Raw genomic sequence first — 20,000 nt, 5'->3', positions numbered from 1 at the left:
ATGACGCATCACTAGTCGCTCATCGCTGGAAATGGTCAATCTAGAGATCCGGCGAAGAATGTATACACACTCACACAGTGCGAAAATACGGTTGCAAAAAGGTGCTACAAAGACCCGGAAGGTCAAACTCATTCGAGGCACCTAGGTATTGTCCAACTTACGGTTCCATCATCATTTCCGCCCTTAGCTTTTCGGGGACTAGCCAGTCCACAAGTTCATCCCGTCTCTCATCTTTCAATTTCTGTTTTCCTTTTGCGTCCACTTGCTGGCCTGCCATTGCTTCTGGTGGAAGGAAATTGGGGGGAACATGAACAGTGCCTTTGATAGCATGCTTTGGCGGTCGCCGCATTTCTACGGGCACGGACACGGCTGGCAGATGCACTGGAGATGTTTCATCCTGGTCGGAATACATCGAACCATAATAGCTTGATCCATACGGAGCTCTCGCACCTGAAGCCTTGCGTTTCTTATTTCTTCGCCTTTCAGCTTCATCTTCCGATGGCCAAACACACTAAGAACTGTTGTTAGCAGGAACCGATGCCAGGATTGAAGTACAAACCTCGCGAGACTTGATACGACATCTGTCGCATATTGGACGTTGCTCTCCACACTTTATAGCAATCTGTTAGCAACCAAAGCTGCTGCAGAGGCAGTGTGACATGACGGTCGCTCACCTTGACTTTCCTGCTCCGGCAGGTCAAACACCCGTCGCGAGAACGTTGTGGTCTCGCATCAGCCGCACCGGCCCCCGATTTGGGAGCTGAATCAGGTGAAGAAGGGGCAGGGAAATCGTTCTGAAACTGGGACATCGTCTAGGCGCCTGATGCGATCGGCGGTGAGCTAAGCAGATAATGTGAGCCGAAGCTTGAAGGGCTGTTGAAGAGTTAATAGATGGTGGGTACGTAAGGGACGTATAACTATATAGTGAACGATGTCGTGTCCGGAAACAGATGACAGCAACAGCTCTTGCTGTTTCAAAGCAAGCTAATAGGTATTTGATGCCGCGTGCTTGTCTGCTGTTCCTCGGCAAACGGGATAGGGTGGTGGGCGTGTCCTACCGTGAGCGATGGAGAGATGCAAGCTGGACAGTGCTAGGGAAGGGGTAATGGCGGGAAGGGCAAGGCCGGGGAAGGCGACTGGCGTAAGGGAAGGGCTGGAGGTTAGGATTAGTGGGATAAATGCAGATAGCCGAAAAAGGAAGGGGCGTGGCTATCTCTCCTAAAAGTAATGGCGAACAGATTTGTAATCAACTAATCTCAGATTGGGAAATATTTGATCCCGTTACTAATGGCACGAGCTATCTCTTCTTGTCAGGTGCGGTGTCAATCGGATCGGAGCACCGGACATCCACCGCCGTAGGCCTGAAGAGTAATTACAGCAGAAGTCGCGCACTACACGCACCCTGCCCAAAGCAGCCTATCTCTTCCTCAGTATCACACCCTTCTGGGCATGTTCATACCATTTTCACGCCTGTTCCAGACAATTGCACGACCTTTCGCTCCTCTCCCGTCTCGGCCATTACCTATTCGCATAGCCTCCGGGAGAATATATTTGAGAACAATGTCTACTGAAACGCCCATCGTCCCAACCAGTCCTAGCAGCGTTGCTGACCCCTTGGGGAAGGGTAAGTACATTCAGACAGCCGGATGTATCATCGTAGGGTAGGTCTTTTGAAAAGAGCCATTCATCAAATAAAAATGGCTGACCCATATATGTGCTGGTTCTCAGAGATGAAGTACTAAATGGCAAAACTAAGGATACGAATAGCAAGTGAGCAGCAGGATTTCTAGGTCAGCGCAATCCGGCTTGCTGACATGATGCTTACCAGTTTCTTTGCTCAGTATTGTTTCGATCTTGGTATAGAACTGTATGCACTCGCCACGTTTCCTGTCTCTTAGTATATTCTAACCTCACCCCCCGCTTAGGAAACGAATTGAAGTCATCGCAGATGATGAAGATGAGATGTGGGTATCAGCCAAAACTAGCTCCCATACTCAAACTGATATATCGCCATTCAGCATTGAAGCCGCACGTCGTATGACTGAAAAATATGACTTTGTGGTCACTTCAGGAGGCATCGGGCCCACACATGACGGTAAGTACATGCTAACTGTCAGAGCCTACACCTGCAACACAAGCTTACATTTCTCAGATATCACATATGCGTCCCTTGCTAAGGCTTTTAACTTGCCCCTCGTTCATCACCCGGAGACCCTTCGCAGGATGTGGGCATTGACAACCCCTGAGCGCCGAGCAGAACTGGAAAAGGCTACCCCAGCTCAAAGGGAAGCACGAGAAAGGATGGCCTTGTTCCCTACTCAAAAAGAAGAAGGAGATGTCAAGACCGAAGTAATCTTTGTGGACGCTGATAAGTGGGTGCCAGTTGTGAGACTGGCCGGAAAAGTGCGCAATGAAACAGGCTTTATTGTATCAATGGCATCTTACTAACAGCATTTCAAATAGCTCTGTGTCTTCCCGGGCATACCTTCTCTTTTTCAACAACTTCTTCTTGCGTTAACCCCTTACTTGCCTTTGCCTCCGGCTTCCTCCAAACCATTCCGACATCTCATTTACACAAGGTCAGTCCAGGAGCTTAACATCACAAGACATGAGGCTCTGACTTGGCATGAACTTTTACGTAGCAAACCTGAATCAGCTATTGCACCTTACCTTACGGAGCTGCAGGCCAGGGTGAAGAAAGAAGGAATCCGTATTGGTTCTTGTGAGCTAATACCATTCATATCATCGAAGAGTGGCTGATGAGAATGTTGATCAGACCCCTATCTGTATCAAGGAGTACACGTCAGCTTAATTGGCCATGATATCGAAAGAATTAAGGAATTAGGTCGGGAAGTAAGTGTTTCGCATAACCATTGATCTCATCATCTGAACGTATTCGAACAGGTAATCCAAGAGGTCCACGGTAAGGTGGTAGCAGAAGGGAAGCTAGGAGACGATAGTACCTTAACAACCTCGAAGATGTAGATGATTGGACATGAACGCGATAGTTGGACGCAAGTAGGGCATTGGTCGTCTGTCTTACGGTCAGATGCAAACTATCAAACATTTATAATCTAAGGTAAATTTCAGGCGTAGTCTCAGCTCTAGGTCCGAGTCTCATGCTTGTACATAATAACAACATACCGTCATCGTCATCCATCATTAGATGATGGGGATACGATCAATATAATTCTCTTGATGTTGGGCCACGTAAGGCGTATTAGATACATCATGCGCATGGCAGCTGAGATCTGTGATGTTTGGTGAATTCGCACAATAGAAGAAAAAGAAGACACAATGCATAGATGTATGTAGCAGGAGGAGCAGGGCAAAATCATCATCATCCTGGCCTTTATTTCTCTTTCTCACTCCTGTCGGCCTACTCCGAAGTACTGAAGAAGAGAAACAACAACGAAGGTCTCCACTACGAGTACTCATGGAACAAGTTAATTGTTCTTGTACAGAAAGCAGCCCTCTTTTATAATCTCTTCTCTACATATAATCGCTGTCTGCGCTCTGTTCTAGGATACGATAAGGCAGCACTATGGCTGCCGTCAACTACACAATCGAAGATCCAAACACTGTGCCATGGATCAAGACCCCCCTCGTGCGCTCAGCTGCACTTTCAAAGCTTGCCGGCTGGTGAGTTGACCCGTGTAGTCTGAATCATTGTTATTTAGCTCCAAATATAGTGAAATCTTACTCAAGCTGGAAAATATCCAGCCGAGTGGGTCGTTCAAATCTAGGCATGTATTAAAGGTTGCATATGTTATACTCTACAGTGCTGATGATTAAGCTTTACAGAGGGATAGGTAATCTGGTCCTTCAGTCTGTCAACTCAGCTCCACCAGACACTCCGCTTCACTTCTACTCTTCCTCAGGAGGCAATGCTGGTCTCGCTTGCGTTAACGCAGCATCTACTCTGGGCTATCCTTCCTCTGTTATCGTGCCTCTCAGCACCAAACCTTTTATGATTGATAAGCTTCGTACCGCTGGCGCTACAGAAGTCATCCAGACTGGCCAAACATGGTTTGAGGCAGATAAGCACCTTCAGGAAGAGATACTTGCAAGAGATCCGAACGGCATCTACGTCCCGCCCTTTGATCACTCCGACATCTGGCAAGGAGCAGCTACTATGGTCGACGAGATTGTGCAAGAATTAACACACGTCCCAGATGCGATAGTGTGCTCAGTAGGAGGAGGAGGACTAATGATTGGTGTTTGTAAAGGACTGGAGAGACTGGATAAGGAAAAGAAAGCGAAAGTTGTGGCGGTCGAAACTTTAGGGGCAGAGTCACTACACAAGTCGGTAAAGGCGGGACAGTTGATCACTTTGCCGGGTATCACATCACTTGCTACTTCACTAGGTGCGACGACCGTCGCTGCCAAAGCACTAGAGTATGCTCTACAGCCTCAGGTTCGTAGTACGGTAGTATCAGATAAGGAAGCTTTAGAAGCCTGTATACGGTTTCTTGATGACGAAAGAATCTTGGTTGAGCCAGCCTGCGGCGCGACTTTGGCAATGGTGTATTCAGGAAAGCTCAAAGATGTGCTGAAACTCGACGCCAAAAGCAAAGTGGTGCTCGTGGTTTGTGGGGGATCAAATATCTCATTAGAATTGATAGAAGGCTATAAAAAGATGTTTTGATTGAGCACATCGCACGATGTCCCATGTCGGCAATAATCATCGATAAATTAAGCGGTCCAACAGCCTCCGGCTTCACAAGTCTCAGGACGCTTATCATAAGCCATCCCGCGCCCCTTTTTTATCCTTTTGTTGTCGCTCGTCGTTCGTAACGGAAATTGTCATTTCTGGCGATAAATTGAAAAAAGACTTCTTACATAGGTGGCATCTTCTATATGCCATGAATCTTACTTGCTCCCGTATATACGTATATAATACTGCGACAATCGATAAATAACCTACCGCGCTGAACGACCACTACCGACTGTCAATAGTCCGCCGCTGATCAACAATATTTCAGTGTCCTGCTGCCCAGCTCACTCGTATGGTGGTTTCTACCCACAAAGGATCGTTATTTGCTTGCTAACTCTTGGTCCGCATAGCTTTGCTGCCTTCATTGTTAAAATAAGAGATATAGTGCCATAACCTTTTTGTTGTTGTCAACGATTACCACGCCGTTCCCATGAGAGGCACTCGTCTTGACCTGCAACCTCTCACTCCAGAGGTGAGAGCCTCTGGACACGAAGATATTATCATGTACTAACAGCATTCTTGACACTCCCTTAGGACATCCCAGATCCGGAAACTCCCGAGTTTCAACTGTTCCTCAATAATCACTTTGCGCTGGGAGTGAAGCTGATTGAGACCATGTCGTGAGCGACCAAAGGTTTCATACCGCACCGCACTATGAATTACACTAATTTGTATTATCACCTCAGCGACTGGAATCGGCACTCCTCGAAACATGACTCCACTGTACAGATCTTAAACCTTCCATCCTCTTCTTCGTTTAAGCATGTAAGTAGTCGGAATTTAATGGTCGCCAGACTAACCGGTATGCTCTATATATCAACAGATCCGAGAAACTCTAGGTGTGAAGGAATTTTGGTGTGGGAGGGAATCTCGACATACTGAAGAATCATTGCGAAATATCCCGCATCACCCTCCTAGTCATGTGGCGCCTCAAACTGATAGCACGACCAGACGAGACTCTTTCAATCCTATAGGTCTTGTTCGAAGCTTGAGTCACAGGTTCTCTCGACAATCTGGAGAGTCGCACATTGGGCAGACAACTGGAAATCCAGATGGGGAACAGCAGGATGGAAATGTACCTGAAGAGACTAGGCAGGCTCAAGTGATGTCCTGTACACCTGATGGACTGTACGAGAGATTCAGGAGAGGTTTGTTAGAATACCATAGTCAAGTAAGTCCTGACAGTGGTATCTGGACCCTAAAAACTGACTGATTTCGGCGTGGCATCAAAGAATGAGCGCGAATATATCGAAGCTTGCCGAGAGACCGAGTGTCTACATGTTTACAAGAAACATGTAGCGGAAGTATGGCGTTTGACTTACAAAACTCCGCCTCCGACAAATCCTCGAACCTTTGTAGTCCTCCTACTTTCTAGAGAGCTGATAAGCGAACCTCACGGCGAGCGCGCATTTATGAACATTTCGCTTCCATTCTCACATCCCGGATGCATGGAGAAGAAAGGGAACGAGTCTAAAAGAGTGAGAGGCAGATACGTTAGTGTTGAGAGAGTCCAGGAGATGGACAAGGGTAGACAGGTGGAATGGAGAATGGCAACGAGCAGCGATGCCGGAGGTAAGCATCTCATTGTTCATATTATACAAAGTCGCTGATGCAACCCGATTTACGCGCCCCAAGGCAATATTCCTCGCTTTGTGACGAACTCCTCTCTGCCTAACAGTATTGCGGAAGATGTGCCGAGCTTTTTGTCATGGATGGTGAATCGCTTCCCTGAAGGCGGTGAAGTGGCATCTGAACACGTCGATGCAACATAAATGATAATCCGTTAGAAGAAGTTGCTGCTGTTCCCTCAGCTGAAAATGCATAGTTATGATTCTCAATATGAATGAATGATTTAAAGTTCGTCGACATGACGGTTCTTGATACCCAACAGCTCCACTTCGAAGACGAGAGTACTTTGGGGAGGAATGACAGGAGGGTGGCCACGTTCACCTTGGGATACATGAGCTCGCATATTTCCAATCGTTGGGTATGTAACGCGAACTCACCGTATGCGAGATGAGAAGGAATGGTCAACTTGCGCTTTTCAGAGATGCACATATCAAGAAGGCCTTGATCCCAGCCCTTAATGACTTGCCCAGCTCCGACTACGTTCATTGATCAGTCTCAATTCCTCGAACTTGGAAGCCCAAGATGGCAAGGCGGACATACGCGTGAACTCAAAGGGCCTGTTTCTGTCTAAAGAACTGTCAAATTTGGAGCCATCCTTAGCAAGGGTCCCAGTGTAGCTACAATATGATAGTCAGTCATTATACCCCAAGAACTAGAACCATGATATTTCATCCTCAAGGCAACTTACTGCATGGAAAGCCTGTCACCTTTGCGGGACTTGACTGGACACTCTTCAGGCACATACTTGACACCGATCTGGAGCTGCTCGGCTGATTTTGCGGCGAGAATGAGGGACAGTGTGAAAAGAAGAGCGATTATAAGGGCCTTTGGATGGTACATGGTCAAGGATGTGAGTATGCGGGAGTTTGAGAGGAGGGCGCAAGAGATGGAAAGGCGTAAATGAAAGCTGAATTCACCCACCAGCAAGAGTGCGTCAAGAACGTGGGCCACCACTTGGGCGTCGCGAGTTTCCGTTAAAGTCATGAGGTGGAAGATAATCAGTCGCACAACATCAGGTCGGAAGCAAATTGACATGATACTTCATAACAATAGTGGGCAGAGTCGCCTTTTTGAAGCTCTGAAAAGACTCTGAAGCAAATAATATGCATATCTGTGGAGTAGAGAATTCGCTGGCACAGAGTGAGCATAAAAATGTGGTGTTTTTTACATCAGTATGAGATGTATTGAGAAACAAATTCCAAGTGGAATAAGCGGATATTGAAGAAACCCCGCAGCAAAACAATGCCATCTGTTCTCTGCCGCCGTCGCACCGTCGCAGGCGCTCATTTCTTCGCTTTCATCCACACCCAGCTACCTCTTATTTCTGCCTTTACACAAACACTATATCCAGTCGCAACATGGAAGACTTATCAACTGGCTCTGAAAGCGATTACGCTGACTCGTGAGTTAAATTTCCCAGCAGTCTCGACGGATCGCAAGCAGTAACATACTGATGTGATGGCATCTTGCTTAGGTGGATCTCCTGGTTTCTGTCTTCTAAGGGCAATGTGGGTCATCAGTTTTGACCGCGCGATTTAATTGGATGCCATGGAGCTTAATTTTGACATTACCGCAGGAATACTTTTGCGAGGTCGACGAAGACTACATCCTTGATAGATTTAACCTCACTGGTCTTAACGCGGAAGTTGTACAAGAGTATTCACGTGCTCTAAGCTTGATCACGGATAACCTGAGTGAGTATACATAGCTACAAGTGAGATATCTATTTGACGTAATTGCAGATGAAGACGATTTGGACGAGGATACGAGAGAGAGTATTGAGACCTCCGCCAGATTTCTGTACGGCTTGATCCACGCTCGATTTATTGTAACCACGAGAGGCCTCGCGAAAATGGTGAGGGTGGTTGGGAAGAATCTGATGGCACATAACTAACTGTGACCATAGCTGGAGAAATATCGCAAAGCCGATTTCGGTCGCTGCCCCAGGGTTTATTGCTATTCTCAACCTTTGCTTCCAGTCGGACTATCCGATATCCCTTATCAAAAGGCCGTCAAGCTTTACTGTCCCCGATGTGAAGACATCTATTCTCCCAAGTCTAACCGCCACGGATCTATCGACGGATCTTACTTCGGGACCACATTCCCTCACATGCTTTTCATGGTGTATCCACAAATGATTCCAGGGAAGGGTCAACCGGTGGGGTCGAGCGTGGCAGATGTCAACAGAAGCTTGGTGTCAGCTGGGCAAAGCAGGGAAGGGGGTGCAGGGATCAGTACTTCAGCAATGGCGCTGAAGGCGGAAATGTTTGAGCCAAAAATATTTGGATTTAAGGTCAACGAGGACGCTAAACTTGCTCGATGGAGAACAGCCAGGCGGGATACGTGAGTCGTTCATTTTGTTGAAAGGGTCAACCATTCTGATCTTATCAGTCAAATCTCTCGACTTGAAGCGCAGGAACATGAACAAGAACAGGAGAAGGAGAAGAAGTCATCTGTGTAATCAATCGTATTATGTTGTATCACCTCCGACACTCTCTTTGTGCCATACTGCATCGCCATATCTTTGCTGCTGGCAAGTGAGGAAGCGGGTTCGCTTTCTCCCCTCGGCCGCCTATTTATGTTTCTGTAGGCATCCCCGATGTTTGTCTCGCTGATGCATGTTTTTGGCTGGTCTCACACAATAGTTACCTTCGTAATCATCGACACATTAACAAATTTAACAGGTTACTCTCTTCTTCAGTAACTGTTCCGCAGGATAAACTTCTTCCCTCAGTATTGAGAGCTGGATCTACGGCTTCTTGCAAAATCTCGTGCTCCAACTCAGTCTCGGTATGACCCAATCCCAATTCTTCCAAAGTATCTTCCATCATCTCTTTCCTGCCCTTCCGCCAACCGGGGGCCTTGCTTACCGGTGCAGGCCATGACTGACTGCTCAGCGAGCGCCAAGGCCTGGCAATACTTTTTGTGCTTGGATCAGATCGTGTAAGATGAGCCGTCGGGTACGCTGTTGCGTGCGTGTTCGTTGAGGAGCCCGTTTTGGCCCCGGGTGCACCTACTGGGACCGGGGCAGTACTTGATGGCCTAGAGATTGGGCGTTCGAGCAAGGCCGATGCTTCAAGAGCTTCACTTGTCACCCCAGTCCCATCTGTCGCTCTCAGTTCATTCATGCCCATAACTTCTGTCTTGATACCTAGCCCCTCTACTTCACGTTCTTTGATCTTCTTATCTGCCTCGCCTTGCTTCACATCGCCGCTTTCTCCAACCAAATTGATGGCAGAGAAATCACTGATGTGAATACCAATGGAAGCAGAAGTGCTACCGTGTAGTATACCGACACCTGGGGCAAGTTGCCAGAGAGGTATGCGATCTATGGAAGGGATTTTAGAGGTCAAACTTTGAGACGGGACACACCAAGGTAACGGCGCACTATTGGGGGCAGAGTTTTTGTTTCCATCACCCTTATCCTTGATGACTGACAGAGTCTCAAGCGAGGACATGATAATAGTGAGAGATGCGACAGGATCAGGTGGATATCTGGTTTTCCTGCTGCTTGAATCTAAATGGGATTGCTTGTTTACGACAGGTGTGTTTTGTTCGCTAATCCGCCGGGTTAGGAGTATTGGGCTGCCCTCTGAAGCTTTTCTGTAATGCTCCCAGTTTGCCCTTATTCTTGTTGAAGAACTTCTCACTGATCTACATTGTGGCCTGTCTGCTTCATAACTTAGCTGAGCTTCTAACGGCCAGGCGTACATTGACATGGGGATGGCATGGTTGAGAGCAAGATGAAGAGGACGTTGCTCCCGGAGGCGAGTCTCAATAGGAGAAAATATGTACATTGGGGGAGATGAAGTGATGGCCCATGTGGACAGAGACGAGAGATGGTTTCTACAATCGTTTGTAAGTATTATAAAGGTCGGCATAGCACAATAATGACTCTTACTCTGTGACTTTGGAATGAACGTAGGATATAACGATGATGCGAGGTGGTGGCTGACACGATTTGGCTATGTGACTGAATATAGCTTGTGCAGGCAAAGGTTCAAAGATGCCATTCTCCACTGCATTGTTTAGCATTGGTCAACCATTGCTCGTTTTCTTAATAACTTAGATACGACCTACTATAATCAATCTTCATCACTGGGTCATGTAAGACGGCAAATGGCTGAGGCACAGGGTTTCGCGCTCTTCCGGCATTGTCACGGTGATTGAATGGTAACTGGTTATTTGCGAAAGAATGCGGGGAGCGGAAAGTCTTATGCTGACCTTGAAATCGATATTTCAGGTGCAAGATGTGAACATTTGATCGCCGTTGTGCTGCTAGGAACTGGACACGAGATAGAACGTCATTATCAGCTTCGACCTCATTGATCATCTGCTTTAATACACCCACACGAGCATGGTCAAGGAGCCTTATGGTATCCCTGAAATCTTCGGGGCCTATACAATCGCAACCCTCATGAGGACTTCTCATGTAGCTGGAAAAATTGCAGAATAAATATAAAGCGTCTCGGTTTGGCAAATCGGGCGATAGAGGCCGTGAAGAAGGGGTGCGAGGAGAAAGGGTGATAGGGCTGCTGTTCGCTATCTTCTCGTGACTTTGGACGTTGTCATCTATGTCCTTTATGGATTCTCCTGGAGCAGGTGTTGGTGGCTCTGGTGGTGGTAGGGAAGGAAGAGGAGCTGTCACTGGTTGTCCATCTTGTGTTCCATTAGAGGAGGCATGGTACTTCGTGCGGAATTGTGGCAGAGATGAGTGAGCGACTGAAGACATTGCAACACTGTTTGTTAAAGATGATAGCCGTGATTGGTTATCAAAAGACTGTCCTTGGGACACTGCACTACAGAACACGATAGTCGTTCAGCCGAGGGAACAAACATCAGTCGTTTCGTCGAGATAAGAGATGGGAAGAGTAAATGGCTGCTTTGAGTGCAGATACGATGGGAAGTAATGACAGGGCATTTGGAGGGAAGATAAAAGAGTTGTGAACCTTTCGGGTCCCAAGCAGAACAAAGGAGGAAGGACATCGTTTCTAAGGTATGGGTACTCTTGTCTCCATGCTTTGCGCGATAACCTACGACAAGTCATCCAAAAATCGTCCTTTCTACAACATCATAATAACCTTTCCTTTGTCTTCAGCGGCTGAACATGACTGACCGTCTTCAATCAAGACTTGAGCAAGGATAAAATAGCGGCGAAAACAGACACTATGGGCTCAATGAACCATGTATACTGGACTCCATACTTGCTACAAACATGATATGAAAGATACACGCACACGATACAGTTGCTTACGCTCCATCCTGAACAGGTGGCGTCTTGGCACTGCCTTTGCTTCCACCAGCCGGTCTCAGCCTCTCTCCGCTCGCCATAGACGCGTCAATTTTCTCTTGAGTCACCCTCTCCCCTCCGGGGATTGGGATTTTGCCCTCGCTTTCCTCGCTTTGATATTCTTCCTTGACATTAGCACCAGAGTGGAGCATCTCGTCTTCCGAACGGTCGGAATGGGATTCGACAGCACTATCAAGTTGGAAAGTAGGGATGCCTTCTTCTCCCGACGACGCTGTAGCCTCGCCACTCTGCAAACCGCCAAGATCTTCGTCTTCTTCATCCGAGGAACTTTCCGAGACACCGCCGAACCACCTTGTGATACTAAGTTGAGACCTGAATCTCTGTGAAGAGGATGGAGATTGCACGTTGTTAGAAGAGGACGAAGTGTTTGAGCGGATAGAACGGAAGGGAGAGCTCAATGCTGGAAGGGAAGGAGCTCGTACGTGTCGGAAGCTGTCACCGAAATTCGACGTATAATTCCGTTGAGGGCTTTCCGTTGCTATGGGGGAATGAGTTGGCGAAACCTCTGGTAGCTCGCCGAGAGGTTCTGCAACAAGAGGCATTCCACTCTTCTTTTGCTTCCTTCTTCGTACACCTTTGCTACTTTCATCAAGCTGGAAAACGCCTGCTAGATTGAGCTGTTCTTCTGGGGTATCACCACCCTTTGAGCCCGTCTTGTTGCGAGCACGACGCGAACGGGAAACAAATCCTGCATCGACATCCGATTCGATAGGGACATGGTCCAATGCACCGGTAAGCTCCGGGTTTGTTTCGGGTAGGGAAGTCGCAGGGTCGTTTGATGTACGGTCATGACTGAGTGCAGTACGGACTTCGCTGCGGCCTCTGAGTATGGCACGCTAACCAAATAAGTCCGTGTTTACCATATTCAAACAAAAACAAGAAGAAACACTCACTTCAACCGTCATCCTGTTCCTGACCATTCCCAAAGCAGGCCACGCCACTCGTTCGCCCACCCTCAACATTCTTTTCATTTGTGGCCTGTCGGGATCCGACAAGATATGGAACCAATCCTTCAATTCTTATCAGCTATATGACCAACACGCAGATCCGTAACACTTACCCCGATGGTACTCCTCGGAGTTAAGGTTAAATCACCCGAGAATCTTTGCAAAAAAACGCCACTCCAATCACTCTGCAGAATTTGAGGCATGAGATCCAAATCCCTGATCACCTTGAAGTGTTTGGATAAGTCAAGCTTGATGTAGGATTCTAGAGCTGAGAGAATAAAGCCTCCTCGCCAACCTTTTCCTTTACGATGCGCTACAGGTCTGCCAACGGAACCACGAGGCGCAAAGAAGAAAAGGTGAATGTGCGGATTTGTCTGAGAGACGATGGAAAAGTTGCAGTTGAATTGAGTGTGTAGGCTTCCAAGAGGTATATCTTCGCGAAGACTTCCGTCTTTGAACCGGGAACCGCCCAGGTTGTGGGGCTTGATATTTCCACTTCGGTCTTTAGCCATGAGCACCACGGGATTCAGAATACCGGGAACGGCAGCGCTTGCAAGGATGGCTGACCAGATGAGGCAGTTGGGAGCAGTGAGGTGGTTAAGAAGGATTGTGGGTCTAGAGTGATTAGGTCAGGTGTGTGGTATAAGGATATTGACCCTGCCACTTACGAATGACGATCGGACGGCACTACAGAAATATTCAAGGCTCGTCCCGTCTTTGTATACGCCTCTTTGAAAGTCAAAGACCCTCTTGTGAACCACATGGACTAATTCGAGTCAGCGTAATTCCCATCTCTCTGTACCGAAAATCACCAACCCTTCTCGCCCAGTCAATAGTATCGAATCTAGCACCCGTCTGTCGGAAACGTTTGAACCATACCGTGAAGGGATCTGAACATGCAGTGATCTTATCGGCCAATTCGGGGACCAAAAGTTCCTTGAGCTCGCTATCTGTTCGCGTACATAAAAGAGCAGCACAAAGCCCACCGGCGGATGTTCCAGTGATGACTCGAGGGAGCAGATCGGCCTCAAGGAAGGCTTTGATGACACCGAAACTAACAAAGTAAATCCGTCAGCTTTCTTCCACGAGGGGCAAACAAGCGAAAGTCGTACTGATAATAGCCAAAGGAGGCACCGCCTGACAGACATAGAGCACTAGACCCATAGTGCTTATTGACGGCTCTGAAAAATGCTCGTTTCTCCTCCAAAGAGACGTCGGTGGCTGTCCTCACATAGTCCAGGCAGGCGGCTACTTCTTTGATATGTGCTTCAACAGCTTTCTTGGTGCCAATAAAGGTCTATAAAGGGTGGGTTAGACCTATGTAAGTGAGATGTATCAACTTACCTCGCTGTACATCTTCACACTCTCTGTTCCAGCAAAGTTGGCTCTAACGCAAACAGCCAAAGCGTCCATCAAACCCCTTGTATCATTTGCAGCCCGCAGTCTGGTCAATGTTCTCCTGACTCTTCTAACCAATGCCCAGTCAAAATAAGAGTCCTCTTCCACATCCTTCCAGTCATCAAATCCAAGATGCTTGTCAAGCTTCTTGGCTGTATTTACCCACTCGTCGTATGTTTTGGCTTTCCTCAACTCTTTCCTCAGCTTGGCTTTATATCCTCTCCAAGCGACCAGCCATTCGAATACGTTGACAATTTGGCGAGTTATAACGTAGGCAGAAAATTCGAGGTAGATGATGAAGAATATAAAAAAGAGGAGCGGCCATCGGATAACATTGTAGGTGAGCCCTTGAGAGGTTGCTCGTTGGCGTTTTCTAGAAACGCGTTGGTGTATAGGCTATGTTCATTAATTGAATGGCTACAATCCGAGGGATTTAGTCCTTACAGCAAAATCACTAGTCGCCGTAAGTTTCTCCACTCTTTCTTCAGTATCCCTTCCGCTCCTGAGCGTGCCATTATCCGGTCCGTATTTCCACGTTGGAGGAGGAGCCTTTACGCTGGTTGTGGACAGTTGCGGGGATTCTGGAGGCAATGAGAACGACCTTGGAGAGAGGGGTGAGCTGTCGCCGTCAAGTGGCTGGACATCATTGTAGGAAAGGGCTTGGGCGAATGCTTTGAGGTGGCTAGTCAAGGGGTGAGCGGCGAGTGGTGCGGATGGAGATGGGACGTACTCTTCGTTGACGTAATCTATGTTCCATTGGTCCGCAGCTGCTGAGCTGGGGGGCGAAGGCGGCATGGGGGTTGGCTGGCGGGGGGAAGTATATATATATTAGTATGCGACGATGAGTACGTAGTATGTCTGTGTATATAGACGTGCAAATGATGACGCCCGTATATCTAATAACCCAGGCACTCGGCGGCCACCACCGCCTACTCGTCATTCATTATTTATTACTCACTACTCTTCGTTCCCTCCTCGTACATCAATTGCATATCCATACACACTTGCACACACCTCATACCATGTCCACGCCTCTTCTCCAGCAATTTCCTTCTCTTTCAAGTTATCCTCCCTCATTTCTCAAAGACCTGCTATCCTCACCGGAGCTCACAGAAGCATTCCTCTTCACCCTTCCAGAGGTTCAGCAGTTGGCCGCAGAGGTGGAAAAGCTAGGCAGGGAGAATGAGGAAACAGCCAGTGAGTATAGATGGATGGTACGACGTGTTGTTTGAGTCTGTGTCTAACAGAAGCAGGACGTAATCTGGAGTTGAAGGACGAACTATTGGCCTTGAGAGATGCGACGGCACAATCCTACGCACATGCCGAAGACCTCAAACGTCAATGGGCAGACATTGAGAAATCACAACAGAACCTTTATCAGGTACGTAGTCGTGGAGGTGATAGGCTTCCGTGATATTTATCCTGCCGGTAGCGAGTCCGACCATCGTTCCTTCACCTCCGTTTACGACATTCTCTCACTGCTCAAGACGAGTTATCAGAAAAGATTGCAAGCGCCTTTATAGAAGGCAGATCAGCAACGAATAGTCGACCGGGCTCGAGAATAGACTCTCCCGCTCCTTCTGCAGAGGGATTACGAGTTGACCGAGTAAGTATTCACGTTGTACATTGCCTAGCACTGCGCTAATTTACGTGTAGCAGATTCAAGGCAGGGCTATAGAAGACTTCATCCACGAGTTCAAAGCTGCCAGGAAGATTTATCATAAAAGGGCTATCTGGGCTGAAAGATGGTCTAGAGGAGAGGTTGCTTGGCGGGATGATTAATCCTGTTGGAATATGGGATTGTCGAGAACATTTAGACGGAGTCACGACATGTGTGTATGTATGGGATTATGGGTATTAGTCATTTTGTAAGCTTTCATAGATATGTATACAAAGTACGGTATAACAGTATGTGAAGAAAAGCTACACCTGTTCATGATCTGACGGATGTCTTTCGAACGCGTTTCTTTGTTCAGCAGTGCAGCTGCGAGAGCGAGGCCCGTCGCAGCGTAGCGTAATAGATCCGTGCTCAGCAAAGCATAACGTGTTCAAACATGGATACATGAATGTTATTAGTACTGCCGCAGCGATATCTCTGCGGTCTGCAGGGACGCGCGTAATTAATCAAGGAGACATCCGTCGGAAGAGAGGGCACGGAGCACGGGTGATAGAGCCGATGCTGCGTGCCTGGGGTTAGTCTAAATGCCGTCACTCCCCGGGCCACCAACTGAACAACAATTCAACAATTCAACAATTATTACTGTAGCTATATCCACCATATCCTCCTCTCCATAGTATCCTCTACCATCCCATCTCCCCTTACTACTTGAATGCCGCCCCTGTCCTCTTTCCTCGCACTTCTCCCTCCACAACGCCCCGTCACTCCCTTTGACTACAACCTCGGATTTTTCAATGCCTTCTTGACAACTGTCATCCTCTCCTTGCCTCACCATGGCCCCTGGAGGCTATTCAGAATAGCTATCGCCGCCCCCTTAATATCTGCAATATGGGGCTATCTTATGTTCGTCCCAGTTACGGAGAGCAATTACGATCATTGGGGGATACCCATCTTACTACGTGAGCCTTGAAAGAGTACATGCGTGGGTTTTATTTGTATTGATAATGATCCTCAGTGAGCTTTATATTCAGAACGTACGAGCTTCTCGTCTTTTTCCCCGCTGAAGAGCATACACATCGTTTCATTCCCCGCTCAAATCCTCGCCCACCTTTAAAAGTATCGGCTCTCAAGCCTCCTTCATCATCTGATGATACCCAACCTCTAGTACCCGAGCGTGTCCCAGCTCCTTATACACTCGCCAAATTCTATTGGGCTACCTCCCTTTGGTGGTCATGGAGAGGTGTAGGGTGGAATTATTGCTGTCCTCTTCCATCCTCTTCGAGACGCGAGCCCTACACAAAAGGGTCACCAAGACGGGCATACTTCTTTTCAAGATTAACTTTTCTTGCGGCAGCTTGGCTGTTCTACGATTTCATGCGTTCCCTTATGAATCTCACATCTGCCCGAGCCTTCTTTCACCCCAATCCTACTCTCACTTACACCGACCTCACCCTGGGCCAAAAGGCCATATATAGCATCATGGTCGTCACTCGTACGTGGTATGGGCTCAACCTTTCCCACGTGCTCGCGGCATTGCTGTTTGTAGGTATTGGAGGACTGATGGGCTGGGAGGGGGAGATGTGGAGTCCATGGGGATGGCCGCCATTGTTTGGCAATTTTACAGAGTTGTGGAAGTACCCTGGGTTGTCGACGATGTGGTCGCGGGTGAGTGGTCCACCGAACATGTGTAAAACAGAGCTCTGACAAAGCGATAATACCCTTGTAGACATGGCAAGGATTCAACCGCCGATGGCTGTATGTGTTTGGGTGGATAGGCATATCAGAAAAGGTGCTTCATTTGACACACACTGGGCTGTCATCTCACCCTTCTGTACCACCCGACTCATCTTCCTCCGCCAATACTCCATCTCCATCAGGAAGAGTATCTCCCAATCATCCAATACCTACCAGTCCCACCCAACTGCCTTCAAAACGCATGACTCCGATGCTCATGTTCCAAAACCTGGTCAAGTCGACCATTGTCTTTGGCTTATCAGGTCTGCAGCATGACTGCGGAACGTTGGTACTCCTGATGAAGACCCATCCCGGCAAGATTAGATATTTTAAAGACATTTTGATTCTTACCCCCTTTTTTGTGATACAGCCGCTCGCTCTCGCAGCCGAGGCAACGGTCAAAACCACATGGCGGGGATGGAAATTCCGCACACACCCGACATGGAAGCTTGGTAAACAACCTGGGTGGCTGATTTTTGTAGAAAGACTACTTGGCTTTGTCTGGACGTGGGTGTGGTTGGGATGGTCCGCTGGGTGGTTTGTGCGAGGGACGACGGAGGCGGGAGCTTATTGGATGCAGGAGGGCGAGAGGTATCCCAGTTTGGTGGGCGGGCTTGTGTGGAATAAATGGACGCATTAGGACGTGCATGGATATATAGACGTTTAGAGGATGTGCATGCATAGAGTGCTGAAATGGAGGAAATGTAAGAGGACATGGGAGCGCCACATTGGGTTCGCGGGCGGCGTTTGCGGGATTACGTGTCATTCCGAGGGGCCAATCAAGTCGCCCGCGATTGCAGCCTCTTTGAGCGCCATTCCTCCTCTGTTTCTTGCTTCCTACTCCATCTTCCCCGCCACATCTCCCAGTCCGCAAAAATGGCCGCCCACATCGGCAGAATCAACCTCCTCCCCACGACCCGCACTCTCGCCTCCGGCGCGCCCCTCGCTCGCGGCATCTCCCTCGCCGTCCCTGCTGCCGGTGACGCCCACAGCCACGGCCACGACGGCCATGAGGGTCCTAGGCCCGACATCCCCGCTGCTTGGGCGTTCAAGGCCGGTGCCAGGGGCCACATCGGTAGGACCAATGGTGAGTATTAGGCCGGACAAAAAGAACTTGCGGAAGACTGGGGGAAAGGGAAAAGGATGATGCGTAGAGGAAAGACGGGGATGGACAAATCACAAGTCGCGTTTGACCAATAACTAACTTTTGCAATGCGTACTAGCTCTCCCCACACCACCGGGCTTCCAACAACGATTCCTCTCCACCACCCGAAACGTCCCCGCCGCCGCCTCTTCCTCCGCCACTGATGTCCCCGATTTCAGCGCCTACCGTGCCAAGAACCCCAACACCACCCGAAACGTCTCCTACTTTATGGTCGGTGCCCTCGGCGCTCTTGGTGCCTCTAGTGTGAAGAGCACAGCAGTCGATATGCTGAGTAACATGGCCGCTTCTGCGGACGTTTTGGCTTTGGCGAAGATTGAGGTTGAGATGGGTTCCATCCCCGAGGGTGAGTTTTAGGACAAGCGCATGGCGCGGTGGCGTTGGGCACAATGGGGCAATGACTGATGGGGGGTCGTATAGGAAAGAACCTTATCGTCAAGTGGCGAGGAAAGCCAGTGTTCATCCGACACCGAACTCCTGATGAGATTGACGAGGCCAACAATATTGACGTCAAGACTTTGCGTGATCCCGAGACCGATGAACAGAGGACACAGCGACCGGAGTGGCAAGTGTTTTATTTTCTATTCTGGGTTTGAAAATCCCAAATGCTGACCTCGGAACAGGCTTGTTATGCTTGGTGTCTGCACACATCTTGGTTGTGTTCCCATCGGTAAGTTTTTATTTCTAAAGCAAGCATCTACTGTTGAAAAGCGGCTAATAAGTCTGTAGGTGAGGCTGGTGACTACGGAGGTTGGTTCTGTCCTTGCCACGGTTCCCACTACGACATTTCTGGCCGAATCCGACGAGGTCCTGCTCCTCTTAACCTCGAAATCCCCGAGTATGCTTTCAACGATGATGAGGAGAAGATTGTCATCGGTTAGATGGGGTGCATTGGACAGATTATCGGGCTTTTATGCAAAGCATTGATTTGTGGAAGTTTGCAGAGCAAGTTTATGGGACTGTTGATTTCATGCCATTTGCATATGGTCGTCAAGTGGGGGATGGTATCCTGAAAAAGCGATTCAGTGTCCGCGTTGTCGAACAACTACGGATGGTCTTGGTAAGGCAATGTAAAAATAGTCAGGCAATCAACTTGGTCGTGAAACGGTGTTTTTCGTATGACCCCAGTCAATCGTGAGAATCAATCTGCACGTGGTAGGAAGCGTGTCATGTCAACCGGTGCAAATGGCTACATTGCCATGATTAGTGGTCATTCTCAAGTCATTTAGAGCACTACACTCCGTAAAAGCCCAAACGTTCATGTTGCATCTTCTGAGCCAAAGAATGTTGAGAGGTGGCCGCATCAAGAGTTACAGGTTTTCAAGCTCGCTGTATGTTTCAAGACGTTTGCCGTTCAGATTATGGTCCCAAAAAAAAGGAGTATGTAAAATGCAGAAATGATGTTCACCGAATGCACTTGTAATTGTGAGCGTGTCGCGTACGGGGCACTCCATGAAAAACATTGCGATGTCGAATGATGTCCA

General features: G+C 48.3%; 11 protein-coding genes across 11 annotated transcripts in view; 7 read left to right on the top strand and 4 right to left on the bottom strand.

The window, feature by feature from the left end:
• The window catches only part of CNBE2410 (hypothetical protein), a gene marked incomplete at both ends in the record, with an annotated part of 2,322 nt that extends 1,513 nt beyond the window's left edge, over positions 1-809 (bottom strand). Inside the window, 5 exons of the mRNA XM_770434.1 lie at positions 1-25; positions 75-104; positions 162-511; positions 560-610; positions 675-809. The exon at positions 1-25 is cut by the window's left edge and continues 107 nt beyond it. Of these exons, the coding sequence (XP_775527.1) occupies positions 1-25; positions 75-104; positions 162-511; positions 560-610; positions 675-809 (591 nt within the window). The remainder of the gene's footprint in view (positions 26-74; positions 105-161; positions 512-559; positions 611-674) is intronic.
• A 640-nt stretch (positions 810-1,449) lies between these two features.
• On the top strand, positions 1,450-2,985 carry CNBE2400 (hypothetical protein; the record flags this gene model as incomplete). The annotated part of the gene is made up of 10 exons (XM_770433.1): positions 1,450-1,661; positions 1,729-1,770; positions 1,829-1,867; positions 1,926-1,964; positions 2,019-2,095; positions 2,153-2,403; positions 2,464-2,579; positions 2,643-2,722; positions 2,777-2,853; positions 2,905-2,985. The coding sequence occupies 10 exons, from the start codon at positions 1,450-1,452 to the stop codon at positions 2,983-2,985; spliced, it is 1,014 nt and encodes a 337-aa protein (XP_775526.1).
• A 559-nt stretch (positions 2,986-3,544) lies between these two features.
• Positions 3,545-4,648, top strand: CNBE2390 (hypothetical protein; the record flags this gene model as incomplete). The annotated part of the gene is made up of 3 exons (XM_770432.1): positions 3,545-3,642; positions 3,693-3,746; positions 3,805-4,648. The coding sequence occupies 3 exons, from the start codon at positions 3,545-3,547 to the stop codon at positions 4,646-4,648; spliced, it is 996 nt and encodes a 331-aa protein (XP_775525.1).
• Positions 4,649-5,147: 499 nt separating this feature from the next.
• CNBE2380 (hypothetical protein) lies at positions 5,148-6,489 on the top strand (the record flags this gene model as incomplete). The annotated part of the gene is made up of 6 exons (XM_770431.1): positions 5,148-5,189; positions 5,252-5,337; positions 5,404-5,482; positions 5,541-5,888; positions 5,950-6,289; positions 6,353-6,489. The coding sequence occupies 6 exons, from the start codon at positions 5,148-5,150 to the stop codon at positions 6,487-6,489; spliced, it is 1,032 nt and encodes a 343-aa protein (XP_775524.1).
• An 80-nt stretch (positions 6,490-6,569) lies between these two features.
• On the bottom strand, positions 6,570-7,186 carry CNBE2370 (hypothetical protein; the record flags this gene model as incomplete). Its single annotated transcript, XM_770430.1, has 4 exons — positions 6,570-6,667; positions 6,724-6,822; positions 6,887-6,963; positions 7,035-7,186. The coding sequence occupies 4 exons, from the start codon at positions 7,184-7,186 to the stop codon at positions 6,570-6,572; spliced, it is 426 nt and encodes a 141-aa protein (XP_775523.1).
• Positions 7,187-7,704: 518 nt separating this feature from the next.
• CNBE2360 (hypothetical protein) lies at positions 7,705-8,807 on the top strand (the record flags this gene model as incomplete). Its single annotated transcript, XM_770429.1, has 6 exons — positions 7,705-7,748; positions 7,821-7,854; positions 7,923-8,040; positions 8,089-8,201; positions 8,253-8,689; positions 8,738-8,807. 6 exons carry the CDS (start codon positions 7,705-7,707, stop codon positions 8,805-8,807), a joined length of 816 nt encoding a protein of 271 aa, XP_775522.1.
• Positions 8,808-9,003: 196 nt separating this feature from the next.
• On the bottom strand, positions 9,004-10,778 carry CNBE2350 (hypothetical protein; the record flags this gene model as incomplete). Its single annotated transcript, XM_770428.1, has 4 exons — positions 9,004-10,192; positions 10,248-10,365; positions 10,427-10,631; positions 10,698-10,778. The coding sequence occupies 4 exons, from the start codon at positions 10,776-10,778 to the stop codon at positions 9,004-9,006; spliced, it is 1,593 nt and encodes a 530-aa protein (XP_775521.1).
• Positions 10,779-11,596: 818 nt separating this feature from the next.
• On the bottom strand, positions 11,597-14,797 carry CNBE2340 (hypothetical protein; the record flags this gene model as incomplete). The annotated part of the gene is made up of 9 exons (XM_770427.1): positions 11,597-12,493; positions 12,551-12,667; positions 12,718-13,219; positions 13,273-13,370; positions 13,421-13,658; positions 13,717-13,901; positions 13,949-14,398; positions 14,447-14,684; positions 14,733-14,797. The coding sequence occupies 9 exons, from the start codon at positions 14,795-14,797 to the stop codon at positions 11,597-11,599; spliced, it is 2,790 nt and encodes a 929-aa protein (XP_775520.1).
• Positions 14,798-15,024: 227 nt separating this feature from the next.
• CNBE2330 (hypothetical protein) lies at positions 15,025-15,784 on the top strand (the record flags this gene model as incomplete). The annotated part of the gene is made up of 4 exons (XM_770426.1): positions 15,025-15,199; positions 15,250-15,383; positions 15,435-15,608; positions 15,662-15,784. The coding sequence occupies 4 exons, from the start codon at positions 15,025-15,027 to the stop codon at positions 15,782-15,784; spliced, it is 606 nt and encodes a 201-aa protein (XP_775519.1).
• A 548-nt stretch (positions 15,785-16,332) lies between these two features.
• Positions 16,333-17,994, top strand: CNBE2320 (hypothetical protein; the record flags this gene model as incomplete). Its single annotated transcript, XM_770425.1, has 3 exons — positions 16,333-16,579; positions 16,636-17,285; positions 17,347-17,994. 3 exons carry the CDS (start codon positions 16,333-16,335, stop codon positions 17,992-17,994), a joined length of 1,545 nt encoding a protein of 514 aa, XP_775518.1.
• Positions 17,995-18,230: 236 nt separating this feature from the next.
• Positions 18,231-19,397, top strand: CNBE2310 (hypothetical protein; the record flags this gene model as incomplete). Its single annotated transcript, XM_770424.1, has 5 exons — positions 18,231-18,441; positions 18,578-18,862; positions 18,937-19,081; positions 19,140-19,186; positions 19,246-19,397. The coding sequence occupies 5 exons, from the start codon at positions 18,231-18,233 to the stop codon at positions 19,395-19,397; spliced, it is 840 nt and encodes a 279-aa protein (XP_775517.1).
• Between the last annotated feature and the right edge of the window lie 603 nt (positions 19,398-20,000).

This window comes from Cryptococcus neoformans, chromosome 5, assembly GCF_000149385.1.
Source record: "Cryptococcus neoformans var. neoformans B-3501A chromosome 5, whole genome shotgun sequence".
Lineage (NCBI taxonomy): Eukaryota > Fungi > Basidiomycota > Tremellomycetes > Tremellales > Cryptococcaceae > Cryptococcus > Cryptococcus deneoformans.
This window is presented reverse-complemented; position numbering and strand designations above follow the sequence as displayed.